Genomic DNA, 15,681 nt, shown 5'->3' with positions numbered 1-15,681 from the left:
TAATATTTTTTCTTTTTTTTGGGTTTGTTTTATGTCCTTTTTGGCAAAAAAACCTTGATTTATTTGTATGACAAAAACACAAATTACTGTATGTAATTTCCACGAAAACATTTTTAAGTGGATTGTTCATGTGAAGTAATTGGTGCCTTCAACAGATCAATAATTCATATCAACAATGATTTTGATTTATTTTTTTATTTTAACAAAGAAAATCCCACTAAAATTCTTAGGGATGAAAAAGGGTCCCACTTATAAAAGAGTAAAAAATAAGGCATATATATTTTTTTTCACTTTCAATGTTAAAAAACTGGATCAACTTCAGATCTACACGTCAATTATACGTTTTTAATATTTTTTCTTTTTTTTTGGTTTGTTTTTTGTCCTTTTTGGCAAAAAAAACTTGATTTATTTGTATGACAAAAACACAAATTACTGTATGTAATTTCCCCGAAAACATTTTTAAGTGGATTGTTCATGTGAAGTAATTGGTGCCTTCAACAGATCAATAATTCATATCAACAATGATTTTGATTTATTTTTTAACAAAGAAAATCCCACTAAAATTCTTAGGGATGAAAAAGGGTCCCACTTATAAAAGAGTAAAAAATAAGGCATATATTTTTTTTTTCACTTTCAATGCTAAAAATTCTAGAGCAACTTCAGATCTACACATCGATTATACGTTTTTAATATTTTTTCATTGTTTTTTGTTTGTTTTATGTCCTTTTTGGCAACAAAAACCTTGATTTATTTGTATGGCAAAAACACAAATTATGTAATAATTTCCCCGAAAACATTTTTAGGGGATTGTTCATGTGAAGTAATTGGAGCCTTAAACAGATCCATATTTCATAACAACAATGATTTTAATTTTTTTTAACAAAGACAGTTTCGTTAAAAAAAATCCCACTAAAATTCTAAGGGATCAAAAAGGGTCTTATAAAAGAGTAAAAATTAAGGCATGGATATTTTTTTTCACTTTCAATGCCAAAAATTCTAGATCAACTTCAGATCTACACGTCAATTACCGGTATACGTTTTTAATATTTTTTAATTTTTTTTGGTTTGTTTTATGTCCTTTTTGGCAACAAAAACCTTGATTTATTGGTATGACAAAAACACAAATTATGTAATAATTTCCCCAAAAAACATTTTTAAGTGGATTGTTCATGTGAAGTAATTGGAGCCTTCAACAGATCAATAATTCATAACAACAATGATTTTGATTTATTTTTTTATTTTAACAAAGAAAATCCCACTAAAATTCTTAGGGATCCAAAAGTGTCCCACTTATAAAAGAGTAAAAAAATAAGGCATATAGATATTTTTTTTCACTTTCAATGCTAATAATTCTAGATCAACATCAGATCTGCACGTCGATTATACGTTTTTTTTATATTTTTCCATTGTTTTTTATATATTTTATGTCCTTTTTGGCAACAAAAACCTTTATTTATTTGTATGGCAAAAACACGTTATGTAATAATTTCCCCGAAAACATTTTTAAGTGGATTGTTCATGTGAAGTAATTGGAGCCTTCAAATAGATCAATAATTCATAACAACAATGATTTGTATTTTTTTTAACAAAGACCGTTTCGTAAAGAAAAAATCCCACAAAAATTCTTAGGGATCCAAAAGGGTCCCATTTATAAAAGAGTAAAAAATAAGTCATACAATTTTTTTTTCACATTCAATGCTTAAAATTCTAGATCAACTTCAGATCCATACGTCGAATACACGTTTTTAATATTTTTTCATGTTTTTTGTTTGTTTATTTCCTTTTTGTCAACAAAAACCTGGATTTATTTTTATGGCAAAAACAAAAATTATGTAATAATTTTCCCCCAAAAATTTTAAGTGGATTTTTTTTATGTGAAGTAATTAGTCTTCCAACAGGTCATTAACTCATAACATTGATTTTGATTCACTATTATGTAAGTTTGTAAAATGAAAAAAAAATAAAATAAAAAAATCCCACTAAAATTCTTATGGTTCCAAAAGGGTCCCACTTTTAAAAGAGAGAAAAATAAGTCATCCTTTTTTTTCACTTTCAATGCTTAAAATTCTAGATCAGCTTCAGATCCATACGTCGATTATACGTTTTTAATATATTTTCATGTTTTTTTTTGTTTGTTTTTTTCCTTTTTGTCAACAAAAACCTGGATTTATTTTTATGGCAAAAACACAAATGATTTAATAATTTCCCCCAAAAATTTTAAAGTGGAATTTTTCATTTGAAGTAATTGGAGCCTTCAACTTTTCAATTATTCATAACAACATTGATTGTGATTCATTATTTTATTTTTAACAAAGTTTAATTGAAAAATAATAAAATCCACCTAAAATTCTTAGGGATCCAAAAGGATCTCACTTTTAAAAGAGTAAAAAAAATAAGTCATACTTTTTTTCCACTTCCAAAGCTTAAATCTCTAGATCAACTTTATAATGATAATTGTTTATTATTTTTCCTAATTTTTTTGTTTGCTTTATGTCCTTTTTTTGTCAACAAAAACCTTGGTTTATTTTTATGGCAAAAACACAAATTATGTTATAATTTCCCCTCAAATATTTCAAAGGGGAATATTTGATGTGAAGTAATTGAAGCCGTGAATATGTCAATAATTCAGAACAATATTGATTTTGATTCATTTTTTATTTTTTTTAACAAAGACTGTTTCGTAATAAAGAAAAAGGAATCCCACTAAAATTCTTAGGGATCCAAGTGTTCCACTTTTAAAAGAGTAAAAAATATATCAAAAAAATACTTTTTTTTGGTCATTTTCAATGCTTACGTTTCAACTTCAGATCTTTATGTCAATTATACCTTTTTAATATTTTTTCATGTTTTTTGTTTGTTTTATGTCTTTTTTTGTCAACAAAAACCTTGATTTATTTTTATGGCAAAAACTAAAATTATGTAATCATTTCCCCCAAATTTTTTTGTGGAGTTTTTCATGTGAAGTAATTGGAGCTTTCAACCGTTCAAGGATTCATAACAACATTGATTTTGATACATTGTTATATTTTTAACAAAGTTTCGTGAAAATAAAAAAATCCCAGTAAAATTCTTAGGGATCCCACTTTTAAAAGAGTAAAAAAAATAAGTCGTACTCTTTTTCCATTTTCAAAGCTTAAGTATCTAGATCAACTTTATCATGATTGTTACTTATTTTTCAATCATATTTTTGTTTGCTTTCTGTCCTCTTTTTGTCAACAAAAACCTTGATTTTTTTTTTTATGGCAAAAACAAAAATAATGTAATCATATTCTCTAAATTTTTTTGTGGAATTTTTCATGTGAAGTGATTGGAGCCTTCAACGGGTCAATAATTCATAATAACATTGATTTTGATTCATTATTTTATTTTTAACAAAGTTTTGTTGAAAAAAAAAAAAATCCCAGTAAAACTCCTTGGGATCCAAAAGGATCTCTCACTTTTAAAAGAGAAAAAAAATAAGTCAAACTTTTTTCCCACTTCCAAAGCTTAAATTTCTTGATCAACTTTATAATAATTATTTATTATTTTTCCTTTTTTTTTTTGTTTGCTTTATGTCCTTTTTTTTGTCAACACAAACCTTGATTTATTTTTATGGCAAAAACACAAATGGTGTTTTTCCCTCAAATATTTCAAAGTGGAATATTTGATATGAATTAATTGGAGCCTTGAATAAGTCAATAATTCATAACAACATTGACTTTGATTCATTATTTTTTTTAACAAAGGCAGTTTTGTTATAAAAAAATAAAATCCCACAAAAATTCTAAGGAATCCAAAAGTGTCCCACTTTTAAAAGAGTACAAAATAAGTTTCTACTTCTTTTTTTCATTTTCAATGCTTACCTTTCAACTTGAGATCTTTATGTCAATTATACCATTTTAATATTTTTTCATGTTGTTTGTTTGTTTTATGTCCTTTTTGTCAACAAAAACCTTGATTTCTTTGTATGCAAACAGACAAATTATGCAATCATTTTCCCCCAAAATTTTGAAAGTGAAATTGTTCATGTGAAGTAATTGGAGCCTTCAACAGGTCAATAATTCATAACAACATTGATTTGATATATTATTTTATTTTTAACAACATAAAAAAATCCCAGTAAAATTGTTAGGGATCCAAAAGGATCTCACTTTTAAAAAGAGTAAAAGCATAAGTCATACTTTTTTCCACTCCCAAAGCTTAAATCTCTATATCAACTTTATAATGATATTTATTTATTATTTTTCCTAATGTTTTTGTTTGCTTTATGTCTTTTTTTGTAAAAAACAAACAAAAAAACAACAACCTTTATTTATTTTTATGGCAAAAACACAAATTATGTATTCATTTTCCCCAAAATATTTCAAAGTGTAATATTTGATGTGAAGTAATTGGAGCCTTCAATATGTCAATAATTCATAACAACATTGATTTTGATGCATTATTATTTTTTATCAGAATTAACATGGCAACTTTTCCACATCATATTTCACCTGTCCGCGCTTTTATTCCACTTTTTTTTATATTTTAATGTAATTTTGAGAATGTTCTGCACTCTGGACACACTTGTTCTAGTCCAGGGGTCACCAACCTTTTTGAAACCAAGAGCTATTTTTTGGGTACTGATTAATGCAAAGGGCTACCAGTTTGATACACACTTTAAAAAATTGCCAGAAATAGCCAATTTGCTAAATTTACCTTTGATAAATAAACTCTACACATATATAAAAAAATTGGGTATTTCTGTCTGTCATTCCGTCGTACATTTTTTTTCCTTTTACGGAAGGTTTTTGTAGAGAATAAATGATGAAAAAAACAATTGAACGGTTTAAAAGAGGAGAAAACAGGAAAAAAATGAAAATAAAATTTTGAAACATAGTTTATCTTCAATTTCGACTCTTTAAAATTCAAAATTCAACTGAAAAAAAGAAGAGAAAACCTAGCTAATTCAAATCTTTTTGAAAAAAAAAATAAAAAAATTATGGAACATCGTCATTAATAATTTTTCCTGATTAAGATTAATTTTAGAATTTTGATGACATGTTTTAAATAGGTTAAAATCCAATCTGCATTTTGTTAGAATATATAACAAATTGGACCAAGCTATATTTCTAACAAAAACAAATCAATATTTCTTCTAGATTTTCCAGAACAAAAATTTTAAAAGAAATTCAAAAGACTTTGAAATAAGATTTAAATTTGATTCTAATGATTTTCTAGATTTGCCAGAATAATTTTTTTGAATTTTAATCATAATAAGTTTGAATAAATATTTCACAAATATTCTTTGTCGAAAAAAAAACAGAAGCTAAAATGAAGAATCAAATTAAAATGTATTTATTATTCTTTACAATAAAAACATTAATTTACTTAAACATTGATTTAAATTGTCGGGAAAGAAAAGGAAGGAATTTAAAAGTTAAAAAGGTATATGTGTTTAAAAATCCTAAAATCATTTTTAAGGTTGTATTTTTTCTCTAAAATTGTCTTTTTGAAAGTTATAAGAAGCAAAGTAAAAAAATAAATGAATTTATTTAAACAAGTGAAGACCAAGTCTTTAAAATATTTTCTTGGATTTTCAAATTCTATTTAAGTTTCGTCTCCCTTAGAATTAAAAAAAGTCGAGCAAAGCGGGACCAGCTTGCTAGTAAATAAATACAATTTAAAAAATAGAGGCAGCTCACTGGTAAGTGCTGCTATTTGAGCTATTTTTAGAACAGGCCAGCGGGCTACTTATCTGGTCCTTGGTGACCCCTGTTCTAGTCTAAAAAACCTTATGCAAGCGTTTTATGTACTCACAAAATTAAGACAAAAATGCCTTTTTTGAACAGTTTTTTTTATTCTTCATCATAAGGAAACAACGCCACTGATACAAAAACATCCCCTTTGTGGGTACTTTCTTTTTTTCTTTTTTTTTAACAGTCCATTCTGACCCCCGCAGGATGCAAAGGCACTGCGTCAGGCAGCATCAGGCTGGCGTCCATCCTCCGTGTTGCCCGTCGCCGCTCTTTTTGAACCAAACACTGAGGAGAAGCAGCAGCTTGGCTCCATCGTGCAAAAGACTGAAGCAGGATGGAAACCTTCACCTGAGACGCTTGGAAGGGCAGGCATGTGGGAGGCGAGGATTCCAACCCGAGCGAGTCGGCGGCGGAGGAAGAAACATTCATTGTGAGGATTTGGGCTCGTAGCCTTCATTCAGGGTCCTTCTTCAGTCTGGATGGTTCAAGTAAGGCAGCAGGTGAGATCAGATCATTCTAGCACCTTCCCTCCACCCGGAGCCCAAACCCAATAACGTGTTGTTTTGTTAAAACCCGATAAAATTCTCCCGCCGCGACAGCAGGCTAGTAATGTCAACATGATTTTCTACAAATGTACAATGAAATTGGAAACCAAACAACTGTCATACAGCAAGACACAAAGTAACACCTCATACATCTCGATGTTCATAAACACTGAAGATACTCCCTGGCAGAGTGGATAAAATACACATTATTTACAGAGCATGTACAAAAAGAACGACAAAAAACACGCACATAAACACTTATTTCATTTGAAATATCTACTTGCCTCGCCTATTTGGATCCGCAAAGGATCCGTAAAATGTCGTCTACTTTGGCCGGACGTGTTGGCGGCCAAAAGAGGAAGGCCATACTATCCAAACAATCACGGCCCGTGGATGGAAGAGAAGGCACACACTTGTCTTGGCAAACGTTAAAATAACGCCGGCGTTCCTTGGTTGCAGTTTCGATGTTTTCGCATTCGTAGCTGGTGATGGTTATGAATAATAACATGTTAATACCGTGAAAACTAGAGTTAAAAAGTTTAGATCAACTGTTATTCTCCGGTGGATTACAATTGGCTCAGAACAAGACTGTTTTATCTGACAATTTATATATACATATATATATATTGGTTTTCTGTAGTGGTAGCAGCAGCTGCCAGTTGTGGTGGCGTCACAGCTGAAGTTGCTTTGTTGGTCATGCCGATAAAATTTGGCGCCTTCCTTTAATCGCCAATTTGTTTTTGGCTAATAGCATGATTGATTTAAGCATATACCTTTTTTTTTTTTTTTTTAAGAATTTAATGCTTTTTAATGACTTATACGCCTTAATTTTTGAAAAATACCTTTAACGACTTTAATACTTTTTACTGTCCTACGGAAACCTGGTAATAGCATAAAAACTTATAGTTTGAGTAAAAATGTTTGCAGCACAAGCGGGGGGGGGTGTATATATGAATAATAACACGTTAATAATGTGAAAACTAGACTTAAAAGGTTCATGTCGACTGTTACTCTCCGGCGGATTACAATTGACGCACAACAAGACTATTTAATCTGACAATTTATATATATATATAATTTTCTGTAGTGGTAGCAGCAGCTGCCAATTGTGGTGGCGTCACGGTGACAGCTGAAGTTGCTTTGTTGGTCACGCCGATAAAATTTGCCGCCTTCCTTTAATCGCCAATTTGTTTTTGGCTAATAGCATGTTTGATTTGAGCGTAAACCTTTTTTTTTTTTTAAGAATTGAATGACTTTAAAGGCCTTAATTTTTGAAAAATACCTTTTAACGACTTGTAATACTTTTTATTGACCTACGGAAACCTGGTAATAGCATAAAAAGTAATAGTTCAACTAAAAATGTTTGCAGCACAAACATTGGGGGGGATGGTTATGAATGATAACACATTAATAACGTGAAAACTAGAGTTAAAAAGTTTATATCAACTGTTACTCTCTGGTGGATTACAATTGGCGCATAGATTTTGACCAGTTCATGAATAATAAACCGTTAATAACATAAAAACTGCATTTGGTTAATACAAGGTTTCTGCAGGTATCGGATTTCTGCAAATCTATTTCAGAGCTTTTTAATGCCCATGCAGATAGTGATTATATATAATGTCAAAAAGCTACAATTGTCAGTATAGACACAACTGTAAACATTTGACATTGATAATCTTTAGTTTAAAAACTCTAATCTTTAGTTTAAAAACTCAAATTGGCTCTGATTAATCTGACAATTTACTTGTACCTTATTTTTTGGACTATAAGTCGCAGTGTTTTTCATAGTTTGGCCGGGGGTGCGACTTATACTCAGGAGCGACTTATGTGTGAAATTTTGAACACATTACCGTAAAATATAAAATATTATTTATCTCATTCACGTAAGAGACTAGACGTAGAAGATTTCATGGGATTTATCGATTAGGAGTGACAGATTGTTTGGTAAACGTATAGCATGTTCTATATTTTATAGTTATTTGAATGACTCTTACCATAATATGTTAGGTTAACATACCAGGCACCTTCTCAGTTGGTTATTTATGCGTCATATAAGGTACACATATTCAGCCTGTTGTTCACTATTATTTATTTCAAATTGCCTTTCAAATGTCTATTCTTGGTGTTGGGTTTTATCAAGTAAATTTCCCCCCAAAATGCAACTTATATATGTTTTTTTCCTTCTTTATTATGCATTTTCGGCCGGTGCGACTTATACTCGGAAAGAGACAGATTTTTTTTTCTCTGTGGTGGTAGCAGCAGCTGCGAGTTGTGGTGGCGCCACATTGACAACTGAAGTCGCTATGTCGGCCACTTCAGAGAAATTTTAACTGCTGCCTGCCCTTTTATGGCCGACTTATTTGCGAATAGCACGTGTCATTTCAGCGCATAATTTTATTTGAATGCTATTTAAGGCCTTCATTTTTAACGGAACCCCTGTAGTAGCATACAACTCTAATAGTTTGCAGCACAAAGGTTTGGGGATGAGTCGATAACAAGGTTTTGCAGCACAAAGGAAGGCGGTGTTGTTGTAATATTTGCGATGATAAGGGGCCAACGGGTGAAAAAAGCACAAAAGGCACAATATTCCAGTAGTTGGGCCCGACCATCAATTAAAGGAAGCTCCAAATCTGCGTGGTGTGAAAATATTCCCTTCTACTGGAAGAAGATGGTTGAACACTTTTCAGTAGACAGTCAAGTATGTACAGGTGGTGTTCAGATAATACTGGAAGCATCTTCACCTGGTCCAGGGTGGGACAGTTTGAGGACTGTGGACTGGAGTTTGGGTATGTGCATGCAGACTTTGGCAAGTCCTTCACATTGAGGAGAGCAGCAGATGGAGCGGCGTACATGTGCGAGTCCTACGCTGAGAAGTGCTCCGTGTTGTCCCGCCCCCAAATGTCCCCCGCGCTGACGGGTGAGTGGGGCAAATAGTAGTGATGGCGTTTCCGTGGGCGGAAGTGAAGAACATGTGGGGAACATGCTCGGTGTCTGAGGCCTCCTTCCAGATGTTGTTGCAGGGCGGATCAGGGAGGACGCTTGCTTAGTGCCCCCCGCTGGAGCCCGGCGGGTTGTGGATCCAGTCCAGCACGATGAGCGACAAGCTGCCAATCATGAAGACGATTCCCACCACCAGGAAGACGGCCGCCTGCGGAGCGAGACCACAGCAGAATGAGATGAGATGCCATGGGACGAGCACCGCGGGATTCTGGGTACATTTCTGATCCGCCTCCAACGGAAAGGGATATCGTGAGAAGGTGCGTGCGTAGGTACGTATGTACAGGTGTGATGAAAAACAACACAATGACTGCTAACTGACATAAGTCTTCATTGGAGCTGTCACACCATCCTAAACACATTCATCACTGTTCCCAATTCTAAATTAATTTCCATTAATCACAATTACATATATTTTTGAAATCTATACAATCTTTTTGCATATATATATATATATAAATATATATATATATATATGTGTGTGTATATACATACACGCATTAAAATATATATAAATATATATACATATATATAATGTGTGAATGTGTAGATGTAGTGTGTGTGTGTATACATACTGTACATACAAGCATTAAAATATATATACATATAGTGTGTGTGTGTGTATATATATATATATATATACATAAATATATGTATAAAGTAAAACAATATTTGTTTTTATTAATCACATGTTAACACGTTAACGTTGACCGCCCTAATATATTAAAGTTAAAGTACCAATAATTGTCACACACACACTAGGTGTGGCGAAATTATTCTCTGCTTTTGACCAGTCACTGTTGATCAACCCCTGGGAGGTGAGGGGAGCAGTGAGCAGCAGCGGTGTCGCGCCCGGGAATCATTTTTGGTGATTTAACCCCCAATTCAGGGAGGTAATGGGTCCCATTTTTATAGTCTTTGGTATAGGCCACTGAGTAAGTTGTGTGTTAAATATATTATATATATATATATATATATATATATATATATATATATATATATATATATATATATATATATATATATATATATATATATATATATATATATATATATATAAACACTTAGTCGAGGTTACTGTGGTTTATCTGTTATACAGTGCTCAATAACGGGAGAGTTGAATATACGTTGGATCGGAGAAAACATGGACGCTATATCATCCCAAAAACACAAATGTATATAAAGTAACACAATATTTTTTTTATTAATCACATGTTAACGCGTTAACACGGACCAGCCTTATATATATATTTATATATATTATATATTTACATACATAAAAAAGTAAATGTATATTAATCACGTGTTAACACGTATATATATATATATCTATACATATATACATACATATATATGTATATATACACATTGGGGCAAAAAAGTATTTAGTCAGTCACCGATTGTGCAAGTTCTCCCACTTAAAATGATGACAGAGATCTGTAATTTTTATCATAGGTACACTTCAACTGTGAGAGACAGAATGTGAAAAAAAAATCCAGGAATTCACATTGTAGGAATTTTGAAGAATTTATTTGTAAATTATGGTGGAAAATAAGTATTTGGTCAACCATTCAAAGCTCTCACTGATGGAAGGAGGTTTTGGCTCAAAATCTTATGATACATGGCCCCATTCATTCTTTCCTTAACACGGATCAATCGTCCTGTCCCCTTAGCAGGAAAACAGCCCCAAAGCATGATGTTTCCACCCCCATGCTTCACAGTAGGTGTGATGTTCTTGGGATGCAACTCAGTGTTCTTCTTCCTCCAAACACGACGAGTTGAGTTTATACCAAAAAGTTCTATTTTAGTTTCATCTGACCACATGACATTCTCCCAATCCTCTGACCGGTACGCTTCTGAGACGGTATCGTACTGAAAATAAGTCATTAGCATCACAGTACTATACAATATACCATACAACCCCAATATATGTGTATGTATGTATGTATATATATATATATATATATATATATATATAATATTGCAATCTTGCATATTTTCTTCTGTACAAACAGGGTGATGATAAAAGTGAAAGGTGGACCTACTCGGCCTGAATGAGATCCAAGTGAAGAAAGTGTGCAGAAGTCATCTTTTATGCTTGACAACTTCAGCAGTTTGCTAAAAATAAGGTGTGCTAAAAAAAACTGTCGTTAGGTTAGGTGGCGAAGTCTCTCAAGATTGCGCAACCAAGTCTTAGGTCAGGGGTATCAAACTGGGGTCACATTGCAATGATGTAAGCGTGATGGATATGAACACAACACTTCTTACAAGACAACTCTTGTTGATGATGATATTTTGTAACAAGACAACTCTTGTTTTTGATATTTTGTAACAAGACAACTCTTCTTGATATTTTCTAACAAGATCACTCTGGTTGTCGATGATATTTTGTTACAAGACAACTCTTGTTGATGATATTTTGTAACAAGACAATTCTTGATGATATTTTGTTAAAAGACAACTCTTGTTGTTGATATTTTGTTACAAGACAACTCTTGTTGTTGATATTTTGTTACAAGACAACTCTTGTTGATGATGATATTTTGTAACAAGACAACTCTTGTTGATGATATTTTCTAACAAGACAACTCTTGTTGTTGATGATATTTTGTTACAAGACAACTCTTGATGATATTTTGTAACAAGACAACTCTTGTTGTTGATGATATTTTGTTACAAGACAACTCTTGTTGTTCATATTTTGTTACAAAACAACTCTTGTTGATATTTTGTAAAAAGACAACTCTTGTTCATATTTTGTAACAACACAACTCTTGTTGTTCATATTTTGTAACAAGACAACTCTTGTTGTTAATATTTTCTAACAAGATCACTCTTGTTGTCGATTATATTTTGTTACAAGACAACTCTTGTTGATGATATTTTGTAACAAGACAACTCTTGATGATATTTTGTAACAAGACAACTCTTGTTGTTGATATTTTGTTACAAGACAACTCTTGTTGATGATATTTTGTAACAAGACAACTCTTGTTGATGATATTTTGTAACAACTCTTGTTGTTGATGAAATTTTGTTACAAGACAACTCTTGTTGATGATGATAATTTGTAAAAAGACAACTTGTTGATGATGATAGTTTGTAACAAGACAACTCTTGTTGATGATATTTTGTTACAAGACAACTCTTGTTGATGATGATATTTTGTAACAAGACAACTCTTGTTGATGATATTTTCTAACAAGACAACTCTTGTTGTTGATGATATTTTGTTACAAGACAACTCTTGATGATATTTTGTAACAAGACAACTCTTGTTGTTGATGATATTTTGTTACAAGACAACTCTTGTTGTTCATATTTTGTTACAAAACAACTCTTGTTGATATTTTGTAAAAAGACAACTCTTGTTCATATTTTGTAACAACACAACTCTTGTTCATATTTTGTAACAAGACAACTCTTGTTGATGATGATAATTTGTAAAAAGACAACTTGTTGATGATGATAGTTTGTAACAAGACAACTCTTGTTGATGATATTTTGTTACAAGACAACTCTTGTTGATGATATTTTGTAACAAGACAACTCTTGTTGTTGATAAAATTTTGTTACAAGACAACTCTTGTTGTTGATGATATTTTGTTACAAGACAACTCTTGTTGTTCATATTTTGTTACAAAACAACTCTTGTTGATATTTTGTAAAAAGACAACTCTTGTTCATATTTTGTAACAACACAACTCTTGTTGTTCATATTTTGTAACAAGACAACTCTTGTTGTTAATATTTTCTAACAAGATCACTCTTGTTGTCGATTATATTTTGTTACAAGACAACTCTTGTTGATGATATTTTGTAACAAGACAACTCTTGATGATATTTTGTAACAAGACAACTCTTGTTGTTGATATTTTGTTACAAGACAACTCTTGTTGATGATATTTTGTAACAAGACAACTCTTGTTGATGATATTTTGTAACAAGACAACTCTTGTTGATGATATTTTGTAACAAGACAACTCTTGTTGATGATATTTTGTAACAACTCTTGTTGTTGATGAAATTTTGTTACAAGACAACTCTTGTTGATGATGATAATTTGTAAAAAGACAACTTGTTGATGATGATAGTTTGTAACAAGACAACTCTTGTTGATGATATTTTGTTACAAGACAACTCTTGTTGATGATATTTTGTAACAAGACAACTCTTGTTGTTGATAAAATTTTGTTACAAGACAACTCTTGTTGATGATATTTTGTTACAAGACAATTCTTGTTGATATTTTGTTATAAGACAACTCTTGTTGATGATGATAATTTGTAAAAAGACAACTTGTTGATGATGATAGTTTGTAACAAGACAACTCTTGTTGTTGATGATATTTTGTTACAAGACAACTCTTGTTGATGATATTTTGTTACAAGACAACTCTTGTTGATGATATTTTGTTACAAGACAACTCTTGTTGTTGATGATATTTTGTCACAAGACAACTCTTGTTGTGGATATTTTGTTACAAGACAACTCTTGTTGATTATATTTTGCTCTTGCTATGAAAAGAAAGTCAAGGTGACAAGCAAATATTTGCTCCTTTGTGAGACCACAACACATTTTTGTTCAGGCCAGTCTCATGACTTTTTATTTCACTGCCTTGAATGATTTTACTAAGCAGCAGTTATTTTACTCCTTCTTCCTTCTTCCGTGAGAAGTTAATGTTGCACATGTTGAAATAACTCTCACATTCTTTTTGTGCTGCAAATGTTTTTGTCAACTTAAAATTTAAGTCTTTAACTTTTGATCATTCATAACTAACCTACTTCCCAAACACGCTGACATTTTTATGTCTATCGTAGTTTTTTTGTTAGTGACATCCTATACTTTTTATGTTAGTTACATCCATCCCATCCATTTTGTACCGCTTATTCCCTTTCGGGTCGCGGGGGGCGCTGGCGCCTATCTCAGCTACAATCGGGCGGAAGGCGGGGTACACCCTGGACAAGTCGCCACCTCATCGCAGGGCCAACACAGATAGACAGACAACATTCACACTCACATTCACACACTAGGGCCAATTTAGTGCATTCTATGCTTTTTATGTTAGTTACATTTTATACTTTTTATGTTAGGAACCTTTTATACTTTTTATGTTCGTAACATTTTATACTATTTATGTTAGGAACCTTTTATACTTTTTATGTTAACTTCTAATAGTTTTTATGTGAGTAATATTTTATACTTTTTATTTTAATGTCTAATAGTTTTTATGTTAGCAACATTTTGTATTTTTTATGTTTGTAACTTTTATAGTTTTTATGTTAACTTCTAATAGTTTTATGTTCGTAACATTTTATACTTTTTATGTTAGAAGTTAACATAAAAAATATAAAAGGTTTCTAATGGTTTTTATGTGAGTAACATTTTATAGTTTTTATTTTAACGTTTAATAGTTTTATGTTAGCTATATTTTTTATGTTTGTAACCTTTTATAATTTTTATGTTAGTAACATTTTATAGTTTTTATATTGGTAATGTTTTATAGCTTTAATGTTAGTAACCTTTAGAGTTTTTATGTTAGTAATGTTTTATAGTTTTTATGTTAACGTCTAATAATTTTTATGTTAGTAACATGTTAACTTTAGTTTTTTTGTTAGAAGTTAACATAAACTAATAGTTTTTATTTTAGTTTTTAAGTTAACTTCTAATAGTTTTTCTGTTAGTAACATTTTATACTTTTTATGTTAGGAACCTTTTATACTTTTTATGTTAACTTCTAATAGTTTTTATGTGAGTAACATTTTATACTTTTTATTTTAACGTCTAATAGTTTTATGTTCGTAACTTTTATAATTTTTATGTTACTTTCTAATAGTTTTTATGTTAGTAACATTTTATAGTTTTTATGTTGGTAATGTTTTATAGTTTTAATGTTAGTAACCTTTATATTCTTTATGTTAACGTCTAATAATTTTTATGTTAGTAACATGTTAACTTTATAGTTTTTGTGTTAACATAAACTGTTTTTACTTTAGTTTTTAAGTTAACTTCTAATAGTCTTTATGTTAGTAACATTTTATAGTTTTTATGTTGCTAACAGTTTATAGTTTTTATGTTTGTAACCTTTTATACTTTTTATGTTAGTAACCTTTTATACTTTTTATGTTAACGTCTAATAGTTTTTATGTTAGTAACCATTCATAGTTTTATGTTAGTAACCTTTTATAGTTTTTAAGTTAGTAGAGTTTTATAGTTTTTATCTTAAGTCTAATAGTTTTTGTACAAGTTTTTATCTTAAATTTAATAGTTTTTATGTAAGTAACGTTTTATCGTTTTTATGTTGGTAACATTTGTTAGTTTTTATGTTAACATCTAAATTTTTATGTTTACGTCTTATTTTTTTGTTATGTTAGTAACGTTTTATAGTTTTTATGTTAATGTCTAATAGTTTTTATATA

The 15,681-nt window shown here is 30.7% G+C and overlaps 1 protein-coding gene across 2 annotated transcripts in view; it reads right to left on the bottom strand.

Moving 5' to 3' along the window:
- Window positions 1–6,995: 6,995 nt before the first annotated feature.
- Window positions 6,996–15,681, bottom strand: part of slc38a4 (solute carrier family 38 member 4) — a 118,299-nt gene continuing 109,613 nt past the window's right edge. For both annotated transcript variants that reach the window (XM_061914016.1, XM_061914015.1), the window contains exon 16: window positions 6,996–9,413. In XM_061914016.1, the coding sequence (XP_061770000.1) occupies window positions 9,309–9,413 (105 nt within the window). In that variant the 3' untranslated portion in view covers window positions 6,996–9,308. The remainder of the gene's footprint in view (window positions 9,414–15,681) is intronic.

The sequence above is a fragment of the Nerophis ophidion genome, linkage group LG10, assembly GCF_033978795.1.
Source record: "Nerophis ophidion isolate RoL-2023_Sa linkage group LG10, RoL_Noph_v1.0, whole genome shotgun sequence".
In the NCBI taxonomy this organism is placed as follows: Eukaryota; Metazoa; Chordata; class Actinopteri; order Syngnathiformes; family Syngnathidae; genus Nerophis; species Nerophis ophidion.
This window is presented reverse-complemented; position numbering and strand designations above follow the sequence as displayed.